Source organism: Nothobranchius furzeri, chromosome 17 (assembly GCF_043380555.1).
Source record: "Nothobranchius furzeri strain GRZ-AD chromosome 17, NfurGRZ-RIMD1, whole genome shotgun sequence".
Lineage (NCBI taxonomy): Eukaryota > Metazoa > Chordata > Actinopteri > Cyprinodontiformes > Nothobranchiidae > Nothobranchius > Nothobranchius furzeri.
The window spans coordinates 40,178,758-40,196,702 of NC_091757.1; the positions used below are offsets into that span (position 1 = coordinate 40,178,758).

General features: G+C 41.7%; 2 protein-coding genes across 2 annotated transcripts; both read left to right on the forward strand.

Moving 5' to 3' along the window:
• Positions 1-437: 437 nt before the first annotated feature.
• Positions 438-12,247, forward strand: LOC139063631 (glutamine--fructose-6-phosphate aminotransferase [isomerizing] 1). The gene is made up of 19 exons (XM_070546039.1): positions 438-531; positions 2,150-2,257; positions 2,536-2,643; positions 2,729-2,854; positions 2,957-3,015; positions 3,101-3,235; positions 3,321-3,382; positions 4,552-4,631; positions 4,739-4,847; positions 4,941-5,104; positions 5,969-6,064; positions 6,321-6,418; positions 6,565-6,685; positions 6,823-6,980; positions 8,302-8,416; positions 8,779-8,906; positions 9,092-9,259; positions 9,665-9,826; positions 11,446-12,247. The coding sequence occupies exons 1-19, from the start codon at positions 525-527 to the stop codon at positions 11,488-11,490; spliced, it is 2,049 nt and encodes a 682-aa protein (XP_070402140.1). The 5' UTR covers positions 438-524; the 3' UTR covers positions 11,491-12,247.
• Positions 12,248-13,894: 1,647 nt separating this feature from the next.
• Positions 13,895-17,588, forward strand: LOC139063739 (pyruvate dehydrogenase (acetyl-transferring) kinase isozyme 1, mitochondrial-like). Its single transcript, XM_070546440.1, has 6 exons — positions 13,895-13,904; positions 14,377-14,487; positions 16,278-16,410; positions 16,718-16,782; positions 16,833-16,838; positions 16,948-17,588. The coding sequence occupies exons 1-6, from the start codon at positions 13,895-13,897 to the stop codon at positions 17,586-17,588; spliced, it is 966 nt and encodes a 321-aa protein (XP_070402541.1).
• The last annotated feature ends 357 nt before the right edge of the window (positions 17,589-17,945 follow it).

Below are 17,945 nucleotides of genomic sequence, written 5' to 3' on the forward strand. Positions count from 1 at the left end.
CACACACACACACACACACACACACACACACACACACACACACACACGTATTTTTTCTCTTCCTTCCCTCAGACAAAGTTAAGCCCCTCTTTTGCCACCCTGTCAAAATTTTCTCTATGCCCGCCACTGGCTGGAGGACCTGAATACTGTCATACCTAAAAAAAATAAATAAATAAAAATCCGTGGCCTTTGTTAAAATGTGAATTTGTACGTTTCCCTGACGTAATGCCTCATTTGTTTACAATTATTCCACATTTGACGGCTGCCTGCCTGCTGCTCCTTAAGGTGCGCTGGATGGCATCAGCAGGATATACCGAGTTTTCTGCCCTCCTTTCGCATCCTGATGCCACGTCAGGAGAGCATACGCAGGAAGATTAAACTTGACTGACATCCCGATCGACCAATCAGGTGGCGCCATTGGAGATGGTGGTTGGCTCTACACAGAAGGGGGCGAGGTTTACTGACAGGCATCCCCGGATACCACCAGAAACTGAGTAACTGTATCTGCTACTCAAGCTGTAGACATGTGTGGTGAGTAGTTGTTCTGCGCGCTTTTGTTATTTAGTCAAAATGTATATTACTTATTAGCCATGATGAACAGTAGACAGAACTGTAACAGCGTGTGTAGACTACAGTTTCAGTGTGACGGTTGTTAGCTAGGGTGGCTAAGCAGAAACTAGCAAACACGAGCTGATGTTTCTGATGCTGCTACTCAGCTAAATATAAAACACTCACTGTTTGATTTTCTGCTACTCCCTCTGGTTGTGAGTATTGGGTTTTAGTTGTGACATGTCATGCTGACCGAAACTAAAGTTAATACAGCGTTCTTCCTCGCAAGGGCTAAACGCCCACCTCTCGTTACTTTCTGTTAGTTAAGTATTAATTTAGATTTTTGGGTTTCTTTTGAAACAAATGTGTTTACGTGTCTTAATATAAAATAAATGTAACCGAAAGTCACTAAAGTCAGATAGAAAAATACCCTTAAATACGCCTTTATTTCTAATACGTGTGCCTTGCTCATGGTCGCTGGGTAGATGCTGTGCTTTGTGCTCGTCAGACCGATAGCTGATGTCAGTCTACCATCATTGTCATTGCTATCTGACCAGACCCGATAAACCAGTCTGTTCTCATATATATTAAACTGTTTGTTCCTCGCTGACGTTGATCTTCTTTGTCCTCATCTCTTCATCAGAAGTTGTAATTTATTTCCCCCTCTCTCTTCAGCGGTTTCTCGGTCACCCCCACCTCTCCCACTTGCTGTTCTGAATGAAAGCCCTGTTTCATTCAGTCAGCTGGTTTTACATTTGCATTTCTCCAACAGAGTAGATCCAAGTAATAAACTTGGTTCCTCCTTTGACTAGAGTGGCATAGCTTGCAGTGTTTGCACTGGATGTCACAAAGTGCAGATTAAGGCAGCTGGAAGTGAAATGCTCAAATCATGATTTGTGACAGTATTTGGAGCTGTTACTGTAGCATAATTGTGTTTAAGTTTATAGGAATTATCCAGAAAATGTGATTGCATATTAAAAAGTGTGTATGTGAAGCTAAAATGTGTCCGATGGGTTTCTGTCTTAAGACCATTGAACCGCCTTAAATGCTCTGTTCTGTTTCAAAGTTCTTCCTAACAAGACATAACAATGTCTGCAATTGTGGTTATCCTCCTTGTAAGACCGGTATCTACAAACGCAGCTCTTCAGCTTTGCGACACAGAACCCCAAACAACTCGAGCTGGCGTCATCAAATAACTTTAGTTTCTCATGTCAACAAAAGGATTCCTTCTAATTGTATTCCTAGTTTTTGTCTCTGCCTTAATATATTCGGCGTTGCAGTTGGGTTAAACTAGTTTACAATTGAGTGAGCTGTAAGAACAGTGTTTAAAAATTATTATTACTGCCACATAATGTGGATCTTCTAGATGAAAAACAAAACAAGTAGAACCAGAGTAAAGAAAGTAAAGAGTTAATGAACTTTGTCTCTTAAGCTGTCCTCTAGACTTTGTTTACTGCAATGAGATTCTAGGTGTTTATTTATGATTTTAAGTTATTTTATTTATTTAGAATGGTTTGGGTAGTCATTTTTGTTCTCTCATTTCTCTAGAATGATATTAAATGACAGAAATAAAGTTTTGGGGACTTTCGCCTTTTTTCAGGAATCTTTGCCTATCTCAACTACCATGTTCCAAGGACTCGTCGTGAAATCCTTGAGATCCTCCTCAAAGGGCTTCGACGTCTGGAATACAGAGGCTACGACTCAGCTGGTGAGAAAGAATCAAGAGGGGTCTTCTCCCTGTTTTAATTTCTCTTTTATCAGGTTTTTGTACATTTTGTATTCTTGTGAGATATTTATTTGGACGCTATCGCTCAGGAACCTGTGATAGGACTTTTATGAGCTAAGATGTTTGGAATAGTTGTAGTTGAGATGATAAATCAGGTCATAATTTCATTTGATATGTCAGCATCAAGAAACTAAGCTCTACGGTTGACCCTAGTCGACTGTTTAGTATATATTCACACATTAATTAAAAAAAATGTCCAGGTGTGGGAATCGATGGAGGCAATGGCAAGGATTGGGAAGCAAATGCCAAGTCCATCCAACTGATCAAGCAGCGTGGAAAAGTGAAGGTCCTCGATGAGGAGATCAATAGTAAGATGAAGGTTACACTTACACTTTGTTTCTGAAAGTCCCGGGAATCTAATTGTGGTTCGTTTTGTGTTTGTGCGACCTTCAGAGCAGCAGGATATTGACCTGGATGTGGAATTTGATGTTCACCTGGGCATCGCTCACACTCGCTGGGCGACCCATGGTGAGCCCAGCCCCGTCAACAGTCACCCACACAGATCCGACAAGAACAACGGTCAGCTGTGTTAAAGATGCCGAACCAAACAATTGTTTGTTTGAACTGTGCTCAGATGTCAGAGGTAACTGAAGGTTAAATGTTCTCTTTCTAAACTTACAGAATTCATTGTGATTCACAATGGAATCATCACCAACTACAAGGACCTGCGGAAATTCTTGGTGGGTAAAAGTTTTTCTTCTATAGTTGTGTATGTAATTTAATCACTTATGGTAGTTGAGTCTCACCCACTTACCATCTCCTCAGGAGAGCAAAGGCTATGAGTTTGAGTCTGAGACGGATACAGAGACCATTGCCAAGCTGGTGAAGTACATGTATGACAACCGGGAGAATGATGACATCAACTTTGCCACATTAGTTGAGCGTGTTACTCAGCAGCTGGTAAGAACCTTTTGACCTTTGTTTGTGTGTTACTGACGAATAACAACTGAACACATGTTTTAACTTCCTTTCTCCATATTTTTAGGAGGGAGCTTTTGCACTTGTCTTCAAGAGTGTCCACTATCCTGGAGAGGCTGTTGGCACAAGGTACCCACAGACAGATTTAAGCATTTTTCACCTTTTTTAAAATGCATTTTGTTTAATAATAAGTGAAAGTAACAAGTGTCCTGTTTCTTCCGTCCTACTAGTTGAAAGCATAATTACAACGGTCATAAACATGCCTACTGTCATAAACGGCCTTCTGTAGCTAGCGCTATCAATGAGCTAGCACGAACATACTTATACTAAGTAAGCCATGAAATAAAAAGATCCGCACTGTTGGAGAAAAAATTATAATCACTTACAAGTTCAGTAGCAACAAAGCCAGGTCACCATCAGTCCATAATTTTGTAGCCTCCTTTAACACCATCAAATGAGTCTTAAGCTCTGCCGATGTTCACTCTGGTTTTAGCTCTTCGCTTCTCCTCCGAAGACATTACTCTTTTACTTTTAAGTCCTTGATGCCAATTTAAAAAAGCAAAAACCTTTTTTCTTGTGCTTTTTATTGACAGTTGGCCAACTGAAAAGCTAACCTTTATATGAGCTAGTAAACAGCTGTTGCTGTAAAGCAGGTGGAGAGCTCCCACTAGCATTCCTACCTGAACCACAGAAGTACAGTTTCTGGTCTGCAGAGTGCTGTCTAATGTGAAGTTGTTCAAGTATTTTGCAACTTTTTCATATTTTTTAAATAATTTATTTAGAGTTCATATTTGCTAAAATTACCCTTTACAGGGTTAATGAATGTCACTCAGGCCCCTACCGCCATCTGTGGCCAGAATGTTGCACTTGCAACTTCAGAGTAGCGAGCCACCACCAGTTGGACTTGGAAAAAAAATTTAGCCGACATACCTTGCACTGCAGTCTGCTTCCAGCACATTTCCTGCATGTTTTAGCTCTGCTCCTGTAGACACTAATGAAGGCTGAAGTGACATTTCAGTTGTTAGTTTAAGGTGTTAAAAAGACAAACACGCAGCGAGGAGACAAGTTTCATTTTCGGTTTAACCACAGAGCATTAAGAACGGATACAGGGTGTTAAAAGTAAGCAAAACTTCCGAGTGTGCCTTTAAAAACGTTTTAGTGTTGCTTACATATCTCAGAATATGTACATATGGTATAAACATAATTGACTAACTTCAGGGGTTCTTTCTCGCATTTAGAGACCCATGAAAGTATCACTAAAATATGACCAGTACAACACATATTGTGTTTTTGTGCAGGAGGGGAAGTCCTCTGCTGATGGGAGTGCGCAGTGATCACAAGCTGTCGGCCGATCAGATTCCTGTGCTCTACCGCTCCTGTATGGTTCTTCATTGATTTACCCAACAATTCATTTGATTTATCCAACAATTCGTTTCATGACTGGAACTATAGACATGTTTTTTTTTTCCTCTGTCGTATTTTAAGCTGGTAAAGAGAAGATGGGCTGCAATTCTCTACCAAGGTTGGATCAGGACACCTGCTTGTTCCCTGTGGACGAGAAAGCTGTGGAATACTACTTTGCATCTGACGCTAGGTAAGTAAATGCATGTAAAGATTCTTTGGTCTAGCTTAGCTTTATGTAGCCTAAATTGTTTGGGTTCTGGTTGATGTCATTTTGTGACAACAGCGCTGTCATCGAGCACACAAACCGGGTGATCTTCCTGGAGGACGATGATGTGGCTGCGGTGATGGAGGGCCGGCTGTCCATCCACAGGATAAAGCGCCGCGCTGGAGACTACCCCGCCCGCGCCATTCAGACCCTGCAGATGGAGCTGCAGCAGATCATGAAGGGTGAGAGGAGGGTTGTTTTTTCTGTTTGCCTCATCTTCCCACTGATTATGTCTGTTGCTCATTTCTACAAATAAATAATCTGAATCTGCCCTGTAATTTTCTCTTAAAGCCCATTATTATTCTTTGTAAGTAGCAGCTTACCCTGAGGCTGACTTTCCTGGACCAGCTGGACCTCCTAGACAAACGACCCCTGAATTTATGAACCCTGTCACTTTTGTTGGTCCAAGTTCATATGTGCCTTAATATGCAGCAGCTTAGGGAGGGTTTATTTATTTAAATGTTTTTTTTCTTTTGAAACATTTTTCTGTTACACAATAAAAAAAAAAAATCGCGCAAGGCTTTAATTTTGTAGTTTCCTTTCTTCTTCCTTTCCCGTTGTCCACCAGCAGAGGGCAGAGGGACGCTGATGCTGGCATCGCTCAACATTCCTTTGTGGTCCTGTCATTACTCGGCCGCCTCCCATTTTCTGCAGCTTTTCTGCTGAATAAACTAATTTGAATGACCTAAATTTCTGTTTAGATCTGTTTTTGACTGTCAAGAGTTGTATTATTGATGGAGCAACAGCTTCTTGTTGATCCATCTTGATTTTATAATGTGCTTTCCTTTTATTTGGGCTAGCGGCTCTTAATGTGTTCATAAAGCAACAAAAGTATTTACCTCCCTGTTCTGTTCCAGGAAACAGACAATATAATTTACCTGAAATGTTTTCCTGCTTATCTTATGAGCTTGTTGGGTTTTAAAAGCTTAACAAGTGTCAAGAAGACCTATCTCATGTAGGACAACACTTTATAAAAAGCCTCTCACTGAGTGGCCTTTGCTCTTTTACCGGAGATGTTCTCCTGATATCTGACTTTCACCTCACAGGTAACTACAGCTCCTTCATGCAGAAGGAGATCTTTGAGCAGCCGGAGTCTGTGGTGAACACCATGAGAGGAAGAGTCAACTTTGACAACAACACAGGTCAGGCAGCAAGAGATTTGCTTTCATTCTGTGAAGCATTGAGGTCCAAATGTAGAGTTCCATGAATATTTGAACTGTAGAGTCTGTTATGTTTTTATTTATTTATTTTTAGAAATCACAAACTTTTTTTTTGTGATTCCTAAAAGTTTTGTTTTGCTCTTTGAGTATCTTGTTGTTTTCTTATTAGCCATCATTGGGTATCCTTTCGTTTTCTAACTGAAAGATAATATAAAAGCTGTTTTTATTTGCTTTTTAGTGACCCTAGGGGGACTGAAGGACCACATCAAAGAAATCCAGAGATGTCGACGACTTATTGTTATTGCCTGTGGCACCAGTTACCATGCTGGAGTAGCGGTGAGTAGCACTTCACCCGAGTTCACATGATTAAAATCAGAACTTAATCCATCAGCCTAATGGGAGGTGTGATGTAGTGACAGGTATGAGGTTAGAGCGGCTTGTTTAGACAAAATGACACTGACTTGTCATTTGTCTCTCTGCAGACCCGGCAGGTCCTGGAGGAGCTCACTGAGCTGCCCGTCATGGTGGAGCTGGCCAGCGACTTCCTGGACAGAAACACTCCAGTCTTCAGAGACGACGTCTGCTTTTTCATCAGCCAGTCAGGTATGCATACCTGAAACATCTGGACTTGGTTTGTGTCTAAACACTCGTTCTTGTTTCTTTTTTTGGGAAGCTGCCTTGAATCAGACTCGGGCTGTATGCAGAAGTTTCCTAACAAACGTCTTTCTGCCACCCTGCAGGGGAGACTGCTGACAGCCTCATGGCCCTACGCTACTGTAAGAAGAGAGGGGCTCTGACTGTGGGCATCACTAACACTGTGGGCAGCTCCATCTCCAGGGAGACGGACTGTGGAGTCCACATCAACGCTGGGCCAGAGATTGGAGTCGCCAGCACCAAGGTACACATCACCTTTACAGCAAAGTAGTGAAGTAATCAGAATACTTTTTCAAGGTAACTGTGGCATGATGTAATATCTTTCTACACGTGTGCACAAGGCAGCACCTCCAGCCGTAAGGGAGCAGCAGTCGTCCTGACTCGTGTAAATGTTGGATTCTTGTTTTTCAAGCCTCTCCCTCTTTGCACTGTTGCGACCAGAAGGATTTTCCAGCTGGGACTCAGAACAAAGAGGGAAAAACCAAACCAGTGTGCATGCAGAGAGAAAGTGGAGCAGGTCCTTCCCTGGTCCAGAGCTTGGGCTTGGCTCAGCGACTCTTGTGCTGCTCCAAAGCCTCCACACGCCTCAGAGACGCCATCGTTTATGTGTTGGCTGGCTGGGCCACACACACACCCACCTTCAGCAAACACTGCACATTTACAGCCCTGAACATCAGATCACTGGAGAACATGTAACACACCCAACTGCTGTGTGACTCCACATCTATCTGCTGGTTTCTTTATTTTACTCAAGATTCATGGAATAAATCATAGTCCTTTAGTCAGGTCACATGACCATCCTTGGAAGATGTTGATTTTATGAATTACATAACAGCTCTGATGGGATCCTCTGAGGGTTTTTATTTTATTACACATTGTTTGGAAGGATTCTCTCGTCTTTAGCTCTGAGCCTTCACACAAGTGCGACCACATTTGGCAAAGTAATCTTTGGCTTTTTTCTTTTCGGCAAAAACTTGAAAACATTAGAGATGAAAGGGGAAGGAGACTACAACGTGCAGAGTAGACGGTCTGTGTTTTAACACGGGTTCCTGCAGCATGGATCGTCTGAGTTCTGAAGAAGTGCGGTAAGCTCTGTGTTGAGAAAAAAAACTGGTGAAAAAGGTTTTACTGTTTTTTTTCTTGGCTCTGCACGCTGGCATTTCGTTAGTCTAGTGGGTCCTGTGAATCAACTCGGCTTCACTCTGGCTCTGATTAAGCCTCCCAAATGGGCTCAGGGATGAAGGCCTTGAGAGAAAGTAGGTGATGACGACTGCTTCAGACGTGTGTGAGGGCATGAGCGGTGATGTTTCCACAGTGATCAGAGAGGGTGTGTGTGTGCTTAAAGCTGCTTGGTTGGTACCAAAACCCATTTCTCATCTGGGACACATTATTAGCATCAGACACAAAACGCTGGCAGAACAAGAGCACACACACTGTGGCACGCACCACTATTTAGCTCGTCTTTTACTAACAACTGGGGAAAAGGGATGATTTATGTCAAAGAGGGATTCAGAGTCCCTCTTTTCAATGTGTCTCATGAAACTGTCCTCACTGTCTCTCTGCAGGCCTACACCAGCCAGTTTGTGGCCCTGATCATGTTTGCACTCTTGATGTGCGATGACAGAATTTCCATACAGCCTCGACGCCGTGAAATAATCCAGGGCCTGAGAGTGCTCCCAGGTAAATAAAGCTGCAGAAAAAAGCCTAATTCAGCCAGGAAAATCCTGCTCCGTGTCAGAATAATATTCAGAAAGACGCAACGCCAGCTCTCAGAACAAAGATCAAGAATATTTGAAGCTTTTTATTATTTAATAAACCTGGAGGAGGAAGCGGTGTGATGGACGAGCTCAGGAGGATTAGCTGCCGTCTTCTGGCTTTTGCATTCTTGCTATGGTTTAAATCACATGATGGGGAACTAATGAGTTGGGGGAATTCCCACCCAGCATTCTATACAGCCTGAAGTAATTTACTGTGGAATATTTGTAGCATTGCTCCCTAAATAAGAAGACCCAAACCATATTCAACCTTCTGCTGTTTGTCAGATCTGATTAAGGAGGTCCTCAGCTTAGATGATGAAATCCAGAAGTTGGCGACGGAGCTGTACCAACAGAAAAGCGTGCTGATCATGGGCAGAGGCTACCATTACGCTACGTGTCTGGAAGGAGCTCTGGTGAGCACACCTTGCCGTCGTGTTTCTCTTCCCTTCTGATGCGTTTTAGTTTAGTTTGAGTCACATTTTGGGTTGTAGCCCATCACATATCTTCAAACTCTAAAATCATACACACTCTCAGGGCTTGGAGAAAGTGTTTCTGCAGGAGCGAGCCTGAGTTGTTGTCTGTTTTCTATCCGCCACAGAAAATTAAGGAAATCACGTACATGCACTCAGAGGGCATCCTGGCTGGAGAGCTGAAACACGGCCCGCTGGCCCTAGTGGATAAACTCATGCCAGTCATCATGATCATCATGAGAGACCACACCTACACCAAATGTCAGAACGCCCTGCAGCAAGTCGTCGCTCGTCAGGTAAAATCTAAATGTCCCAGAGGATCGTTTCTGCAGGTTTTTACACATACAGAAGTAGAAAAATGTGCAGATATTAATAGATTTCCTGAAAGATGATGTAAATAATAATAATAAGGATAATTTAAGTGACATCTACCTTTTTTATGTTTACACAGTATGCTGCACCTTATTTTCTAACCATGCACTTTAGGGTTGTTATCACCATCTTGCTCTGCCACACCTTTGATCCTTTCGCTCAGTTAAAGGGATTTTGGTTAATTGGTTCAGCATGACATCGATTCTTTTAGTAATCTGTAGCAGATGTGGATGGAAGAAAAGTGAGAAAACAACCTAGAGGAGGGAAAAATCTGAAATCTAAGGTTTTTATGACTCCTATTTAGGTGACATTGGAAGTTTGTTTTACAGGGACGACCCATCCTGATTTGTGACAGAGATGACCATGAAACCATCAAAAACTCTAGCCGCACCATCAAAGTGCCTCACTGCGTGGACTGCCTGCAGGGCATCCTGAGCGTCATCCCTCTGCAGCTGCTGTCCTTCCACCTGGCCGTCCTGAGAGGCTACGATGTAAGTCCTGTCCCCTTCGGTCCCAACGAGTGTAGCTGTCTCATTGTCTTCATGTGGAGACAATAATCTCAGCAGTCACCAGCTTCTAAAGATTTATACCAAACAGTTTCACTCTAAATAGAAATAAATAGGTTTTCTTCTATAAAAATGTAGTCAAGGCGGTCTCGGTAGTAAAATGAGCTCCAACATTAAATTTTTCATATTTTTAAATAATTTTCTTGAGCCAGTATGTGCTAAAATGACTCTTTACAGGGTTAATAAAATGCCATTCAGACCCCCACCACCCTCTGTGGCCAGAATATCGCATTTGCAACTTCAGAGTGGCGGGCTGCTCTGTTGGGAAAATTGAGCTCACTTTCCTGGCGCTGCTGTCTGCCTCTAGCATGTTTTAAGATCATGAACACAGCTGATTTGTGTAATTTAATGATGAATCCCTCCTATAGACACTGACCCCGGTTTCAAACTGAAAGCATCAGCGACGCGGAACATCACCGCTTCAGATGGAATCCATTATAGTCTATGGAGTGTTTCAAAGCAGTCCCGACGCGGCAGTTTTCAAGTGCGTCCCAGAATCGGCGCTCCACTAAACCGCTTCTGGAACACATCAATTTCTCTAACCCAAATATTTCTAACCCTAACCCTCTGGGATACGTCAATTTCCACAGTTAACATGGGGCTAGACAGGAAATCACACGTGATTTCAATGTAAAGTTTTCAAAATAAAAGTATTGCAGCGATGCAATTTCATATGTATGAAGCTTACATGTGACCCAACGGCTTATTTTCTCCCAGCATTGTTCCAGAAGTGCAGCAGTGTGTTTTCATGACTTTAATCCTGGCAGTGGAGAGGAACATCATCATATATGACATCAAACAGTGATATCAAATGTGGTTTCCTTGTTTTTGGTTTAATGGTGTGGGTTGCATAAGCAAACCGTGATCTTTGAAGTCTCAAGGGATCTTGTGGTCAAGCAAGGAGGATGGCGGAAGTCTTGTGGGATTTTGTGATCTCGCGAGTCCAGCAAAGAGCACAGCGAGGAAGCCGTGCCGAGGCCAACAATCTCTCGCTTTGAGGTTCACGAGTTAAATGTTCCATTGCCGTTTTGCGCCGCTGATGCTTCCAGTGTGAAACTGGGGTGAGGAAGGCTGGGGAGACATTTCAGCTGTTAGATTAAGGTGTTAAAAAGACAAACGCACAACGAGAAGATAGGTTTTGCTTTTGGTTTGACCACAGAGAATTAATAACAGACACTAGAGGGTGCTAAAGCAAGCAAAACTGCCAAGTGTGCCTTTAATGGAAGTGTTGATTCCTAATGATAAAATAGCTCCTGTTAAAGAACGTTAAAGGTCAAAGTAAACAGCTGAATGGTGTCATTAAAGTTGGTGCCATTGCTACTTGAAGCTCTGGAAGAATCCGACCAGCAGAGGTAAACATCCGTTTTCACCAGAGTTTAAAACTCCTCAGCACAGCGCTGACAAGTCTTCATGTCTCTGACTTGAACATCAACGATTTTACTAAAATGTGTTTGGTAGTTTGACAGCAGCACTTAGTCAACAGCAGACGAGGTCTCCAGCTCGTCGTCCTGGTTATGCGACTGACCTCTTCTGTTTAAATTCAGGTGGACTGTCCAAGAAACCTGGCCAAGTCGGTGACGGTGGAGTAAACGTTCATCACCTGATAACGGTTCCGGCAGACGCGTCAAGGGAGCATCTGAATGAAGAATCATCATTGTCCTGTTTTCTGTGTTTCTTTTAATGCACTCGTTTAGAAATGTTATAGTTTTATTTGTTTTTAGGAGCTGTCGTGTTGTTTCTTCATCACTGTTTTATTTTTTGTTGGGTCTATAAATCGGTAGCAATCGCTGAACATCGTGAGGGTGTGTTTACCCGTATGTGTGGCTGTTGCTGATTGGTCACTGGGAGCTGAGAGGGGTCAAAAAGCTTCCAGGCTCTCTTTCTTTCTTTCTTTCTATGTGCAATGATTTGTAGGTTTAGTTGACAAGAATTTCTTTGGCAGCTAGTGATTTAGTGTTTTACTGCTAAGTTGAAGTAAATCATAGACTTGAGTCATTCCAAGGTACAGGTCACCGTTAGAGCGGCGTTGCTGCTCCAAAAGCAAAATCCTTACCGGTTACAAATCCTCGCTCTTGTCTTTTCTGCTTCATGTACAATCATTCAGATTTCAGTTGCCTTACAGAAATCTCGTTAAGTCACGTTTAAACTAGTCAATTCTTTCTAGTGAGGTAAAAGTTACTAAGCTGATGTTTGACCCGCTCTGCCAACTCATTACTGGGACCATTTGCAACTAATTTCTCTTTGTATTTTATTGTTTTGTTTTCTTTTTTAAATGAATTTTATATCACACATGTTACTTATTCGTTTACAAGGTGAATGTTACGGTCGTTTATATCAAACCAAAAATCTCTGCAACGGCTTTGATGTTCCAAACCAAAACTCATTTACTTCTTGTTCATCCATCGTTGTCATTGGAGCCAAACTACTGGGTGCAGTAGATAGTGAGGTATGAAGACATTTTGAAGGCCAGATGTGTTGTAGGCATGGTTACATAGCACTATGTCATTGTTGTGTTCACTAGGACAAAGTCGGGCATCTTTTTCTTACTAGCCAAGGAAAGGGTGATATGCACACGGTCCAGCTGAATGGTGAAGTAGATCTGCTGCTTATTTAAAACTGCATGCTTTTGTTCTGAGGGTAATAACTGTTGCTTTTAAGCCTTAATTTACATTTGAACTTTTTTTGCAATATAATGTGAAGGGAGCTTTGAAATGGAAAACTGGACAATGTTACAGGTACTTTTAGGGCTTCTTGTGTATTTTAGCTTTTTTTTTTTCTCTCTCCTTTTAACCCGAACCACATTCTAGCATCACCTGTTGGATGTTGGGAGACTGTTAGTAAAAATGATGCAATAAAGTCTCATGTGCATCTTTTGAAGTAGTTTGTGTTATTTGATGCATTTGAATTTATTTGTAAAGCACCAATTCACAAGCGTCTTCTCAAGGCACTTTTCAAAGTAAACATTGACCTTCCCCATCAGTGCACTGAGTTCAGCTTACTGGTTCAATTAGTTAAGGAAATCCAAGTAGATTGCATCGAATCACTGACTTGTGTCGGTGACTTTACAGCAGTCCTTTTGCTAAGCATGTGATGACAGTGGAGAGGAAAACCTCCATCAGTTCTAGGCTCAGTCTGACCGTCACAACCGCATGAAGGTTTGAGAAGACAGAAAACAGATGCACTAGTACTACTGTATATGGAAAAGTTAATAGAGGGAGAATGCATCTCAACTAGAACTAAACTTTGCATTTATTAGGATTTAAAAGATAAATACAGATCAGTACATATTCAGGCTATTAAAACAGCTTTTCTTTTTTGTACAATGGAGTACAGAAAGTTTTTTTGCAGGCTGCTTAAATGGACCACAGATTAAAAGCTAGTCCAGCATCCTGAAAGGTGGTCACCAGCGGTCGGATGCATCCCCACGAGGCGGTGACGATGGAGACGACGAGCCTGGACTGTCTGCACAGAGCCGATGGGACAGACAGGGCCATGCGGACAAGGGACACGGCGGTCACACAAACCCACACCGAGCGTTGGCAGATCACTGGCAATGCTTGCAGCACCTCCTTGACAGCATCCATCCACTGCACAGGTCTGCTTGGTCTGCTCCTGGTGACAGTCTGTGATTGAAGGCAGGTGCAGCATCCTCGTTGGTCCCTCTTGGAGAACACACTTGTCAGAGCCAGCCTGAGGAACGCGTTCAGCTTCAGCATGACTGTTAAGTGAAAAGCTATGCTGTTGGTGAGAACAAGTGCAGCTTTCAGAAGGATTTCACTGCAGGTGCTCAACACAATGAGGGTTTCGCATGCAGCTGCAGAGTAATGATAGAAGGCAGCCCAGGATCTTACGAGGAACAGTGTCCAATGTCCACGCATCACAACCACTGTAGATTGTTTGTGGTGGTAAAACGACATCACGTTGAGCGTTTCAGGTAACATCCTCTGTGCTCAGCCTCTGCAAACCCCTGCAGCTTTAACCAGTCAGTCCTAAATGGGATTCAGTAAGTGTCAACAGGTGTCATCTCTCTGAACTAATGAGGTTCTCCAGGTAAAAGCAAAGCTCATTCTAAAAATGGTTTTAAATTCAGGAGCGATTACAGTCTACAAAACACTAAAGTATGCCATGTTTTGTATCCAAAATTATTTAAATAACAGTCACAATTTTTTCATGTGTTCAAATAGCTCCACCCATCAAAATGGAAATTGGACATAAAGTTTTCACAGAGTCATTTTCATTTGGCTTGCATGAATTAGGCTTCATCTCAAAGTTTCTGCAAACGTTTTCTTAAATCAGGTCAAAATCACAACAGTCCTGACGTCCATTTATGAACTCAAACAGAGCTCAAATATTTCTAATAATCTTTTAAACCTTTGTTGACGTGGAAATAAAAGAGTCGAGACGCGTTGTGATAAACAGAAACCCTCTCTGTCTTAGTATCATTAACACCTGGCACTAGTGTGCCTTTGCCTCAGCTTTCCTGAGAGTTAGACAGTGTCTAAAATTTTCCAAGATGGATCATTTCATTCTTGGATATGACGATAATGCAACATATCGACATCTGGGACTAGTTAGCCATGCCCTGCGTGTGCCTTTCCCTTTTTTCCATCACAGGGAGAGATTTGAGTCTTTTTGCAACAAAACTCTGCTGCAAGATCCCAAATCAGTTCTCTCTCCAACTGCTGTGAAATAAAAGAATATAAGCATCCAGCCAAGAGGATACACACTCTATGATACTGTTTAAATTAAAAGCATGTGGGAGGATAGTGGTGGAAAAGGTCTTCTCAAGGTTCAGTAATAAAGCATTTTAGGAGGAATGTTTGTGCTCAAAGCATCATTAAATATGAAGTTTTGACCGTATTATTCCTGATGGAGGAGCTTTTTCAGTCCTTAGAGAACAAATCTTAGCAAACAAACTGGCTGTAGTTAAGAAAATGTATATATATATATATATATATATATATATATAATTCCCTCTGCACGGTTCACTTGCACAAGTAAACAAGCTGTTAAAAAGTTTTCTTTTGTATGAACTTCTACAGATTACTAGCTAACAGTGACTCTGATAGGATTTGCATTCCTGGAACAACATTTGGATCACCTCCAAAGAATACTTTCCTATTAATGATCCATGAGTCACATTTTTGTTTAGACAAATAAAACGTTTACGTTTGCTGTGTGACGATGAAACCGCCGCAATAGAAGAACCAGGCTCATTTTGTCCCTGACTCACACGCGGGTACAGCGTATAAAACAAAACTGTTTGTGTGACAAAAGGAAAAGCATTTCTCCAAATCTGAGACAACCGTCTTTATTCCACCAGTCAGTCAGTTTGTTTGTTTGTTTACTGTTTCTTATCAAAAGCCTTATTGCTCAATCTGAGGAACATGTTTTTTCTCAGTAAGGCTATAAAATTAGACACATTTGTGTTTCGACTTTAAACAAACAAGCACAATGAAGGGCAGCTAAGAGTTATTTTACACTGGTTGAATAATCAGATATAATACAGATCATTTACAGGATTTTCTCATAATTGTCTCTTCTACCTCCTGATAAGGACATGGGCTTCTTGAACTATAACCTTTTATTCTCTTTAATCTGGTTTTATTATTTAAAGACACAAATTTTTTGTTTTTTTGTGTTTCAAATAGTTATTTTTAGTTATTTGTTTTAGAAAATCTGTCTAGATTGTTTTATTTAAGTTTGAATGAGTAAAATCTTTGGAAGGATCTGAAACTGCTAAAACAAAAAACAAATAAAATAAAGAAATTGGGTCTCTGGAGGTTAAAAACAGCTTAAGCAATGTCAAGTGTAACCCAAAACAATCTGAATAGTGGCTTTTTCTTTAACCTTCATGTCAGAATTAATTTAATTATATAAAAAAAGAGTCCTAACTGTTTTTTAAATGTATTAAAAAGCTCACAAAGGGTTTTATAAAAGTAAAAATGGGGATTGAGTTTGCAACTCTGACAATATATGTAGAACATTTAAAAGTGGACGTTTTTGAAATAAAATTTCCTCATTGGTGAGATTCAGAGTTTACACACTGAAAAAACATATTTTAGCTATTATTTATGATTATAATCAGTCACTCTGAGTTTTTCATGCAGACAGCACATAAAATAGTCTCCTACATCTATCGCCTCCGTTCTGATAGAAAATAGACGGTGAAACTCTAGGATAAGAAAATCCTGACATATCTATGTCACACTGCCATTTAACATTCATTGACTCATCCATCTTGACTCACGACGGGGAAGACCGTTGTTGGTTTAGCGTCCAGCAAACAGAATGTCTTGACTAGTTTAAGCTAACCGTTAGCATTAGCAACTTCACCACACAGCAGACCTCCTTCAGGCTTGTGTTATTTGTGAAGATAAATCATCAACAAATGCAGAGCGGATGGAGTCAGTGGTAGAGTTGTGTTGTTGTTGGCCAATCAGAGGTGAGATGTCCAAATCCTGCAGTCTGCAGCTATGTTCTCCTCCAGCTGAGTTCTCCAAGCTGATGTAGACATTTATGTTTATGTTATGTTTATGTATTTAGCAGACGCTTTTGTCCAAAGCGACTTACAAGTTATAAGGGATGTTTTCCCCTGAGTAGGAATTACAAGGCATCAATTCCTAAAGTTAAAGCCCCATTAGTCATCACACACTGGTGAAATTCATCTCCACATTTCATCCTTCCCCATGGGGAGTGTTGCGTTGCGATCAATGACGCAAAGCTCCCCATTTCAATTCGGCAATTATTTGCACACTTGTGTATGACACACTCAAAGCCTTACTGTACACTTTCTTCAAGTGCACTTTGCTGAAGACCGCAGGCCGAGTGTTGGGACCGGGCCGCTGAGATTGTCAAGCTGAGAGGCATTGGGTCCCATTGTTAAAGTCTTTGGTATGACCCGACTGGGATTTGAATCCTGATCTCCGAGTCTCAGGTAAGAGACTCTACCACTAGGCCACTGAGGGTTTAATAAGTGATCAACAGCTTTAATGAATAATGACTTCATGGGCAAATTTCCGGTATAAATGCCACGTGGCGCTCAGAAAACGCATGTGAGAAAGCATCCTTTGCCTTTCTCCGGCAGGAGTTACCTGTGAGGCTGGCCAACATCATGAAGGAGATCAATTTGCTGCCAGACAACTTGCTGAGGACGCCATCTGTGGGTCTGGTCCAGAGCTGGTACATGCAAAGTTTTCAGGAGATTCTTGAGTTCAAAGACAAAAAAGCAGACGATGAGAAAGTCACATGCGATTTCACAGATGCTGTGATAAAAGTCAGAAATCGCCACGACGACGTGATCCCCACCATGGCTCAGGGGGTCTTGGAATACAAAGAAACATATGGCACAGACCCGGTGGTCAGCCAGAACGTTCAGCACTTCCTGGATCGTTTCTACATGAGCAGGATATCCATCAGGATGCTGCTCAACCAGCACACTCTACCGTTTGGCGGGAAGGTCAAAGTGAAGCCTGCACATCCCAAGCAGATCAGCAGCATCAACCAACACTGTTGCGTCAGCGAGGCCATCAAAGACGCCTATGAGAATGCCAGAAACCTTTGTGATAGCTTTAATGAATGTTGTGATATCTGCACACAGAGAACACCAAGGATGCAGCATCTTCTGGTTACCAGGATCTCCAGTTTTATTACCAGCACACCGTTAACCAGCACGCTCCTGAGATGACGTGAGGATGCAGTGGAACATCTGCAGAGATGTCAGACATTCTGTAGAAAATATCCAGCATGCTTTCTTCCACGTTCAACAAAACCATGCCAAACAACGTGCTGCATTTATTACATCACAGATCCATCACACACTAAACTGTCCTGCCTGCAGTCCAGATCTGTCACCTACTGGGAGTATTTGGCACTTCTGGGGTAAATAATGACACTGAGCTGAAATCTTGTCAACATTTCAATTTCAAAACTGCAGCGACCGTTTCCAAACCATCTTAACTTGTGGACAACTTCATCAGATTTTTTTCCTAGTCTTTTAGATTTTATTTTAATACAACAACATTTTTCACATTGTTTTCTGATG

Bases quoted from the DNA above. Each gene is read 5' to 3' on its own strand.
- LOC139063631 (XM_070546039.1), top strand. The intron at 2,855-2,956 runs GTCAGCTGTGTT...CTAAACTTACAG, and splicing joins CAGATCCGACAAGAACAACG to AATTCATTGTGATTCACAAT. The intron at 4,632-4,738 runs GTATGGTTCTTC...TCGTATTTTAAG, and splicing joins TCCTGTGCTCTACCGCTCCT to CTGGTAAAGAGAAGATGGGC.
- LOC139063739 (XM_070546440.1), top strand. The intron at 14,488-16,277 runs GTGTGCCTTTCC...TTATTTGTGAAG, and splicing joins ACTAGTTAGCCATGCCCTGC to ATAAATCATCAACAAATGCA. The intron at 16,411-16,717 runs GTAGACATTTAT...ACTTTGCTGAAG, and splicing joins GCTGAGTTCTCCAAGCTGAT to ACCGCAGGCCGAGTGTTGGG.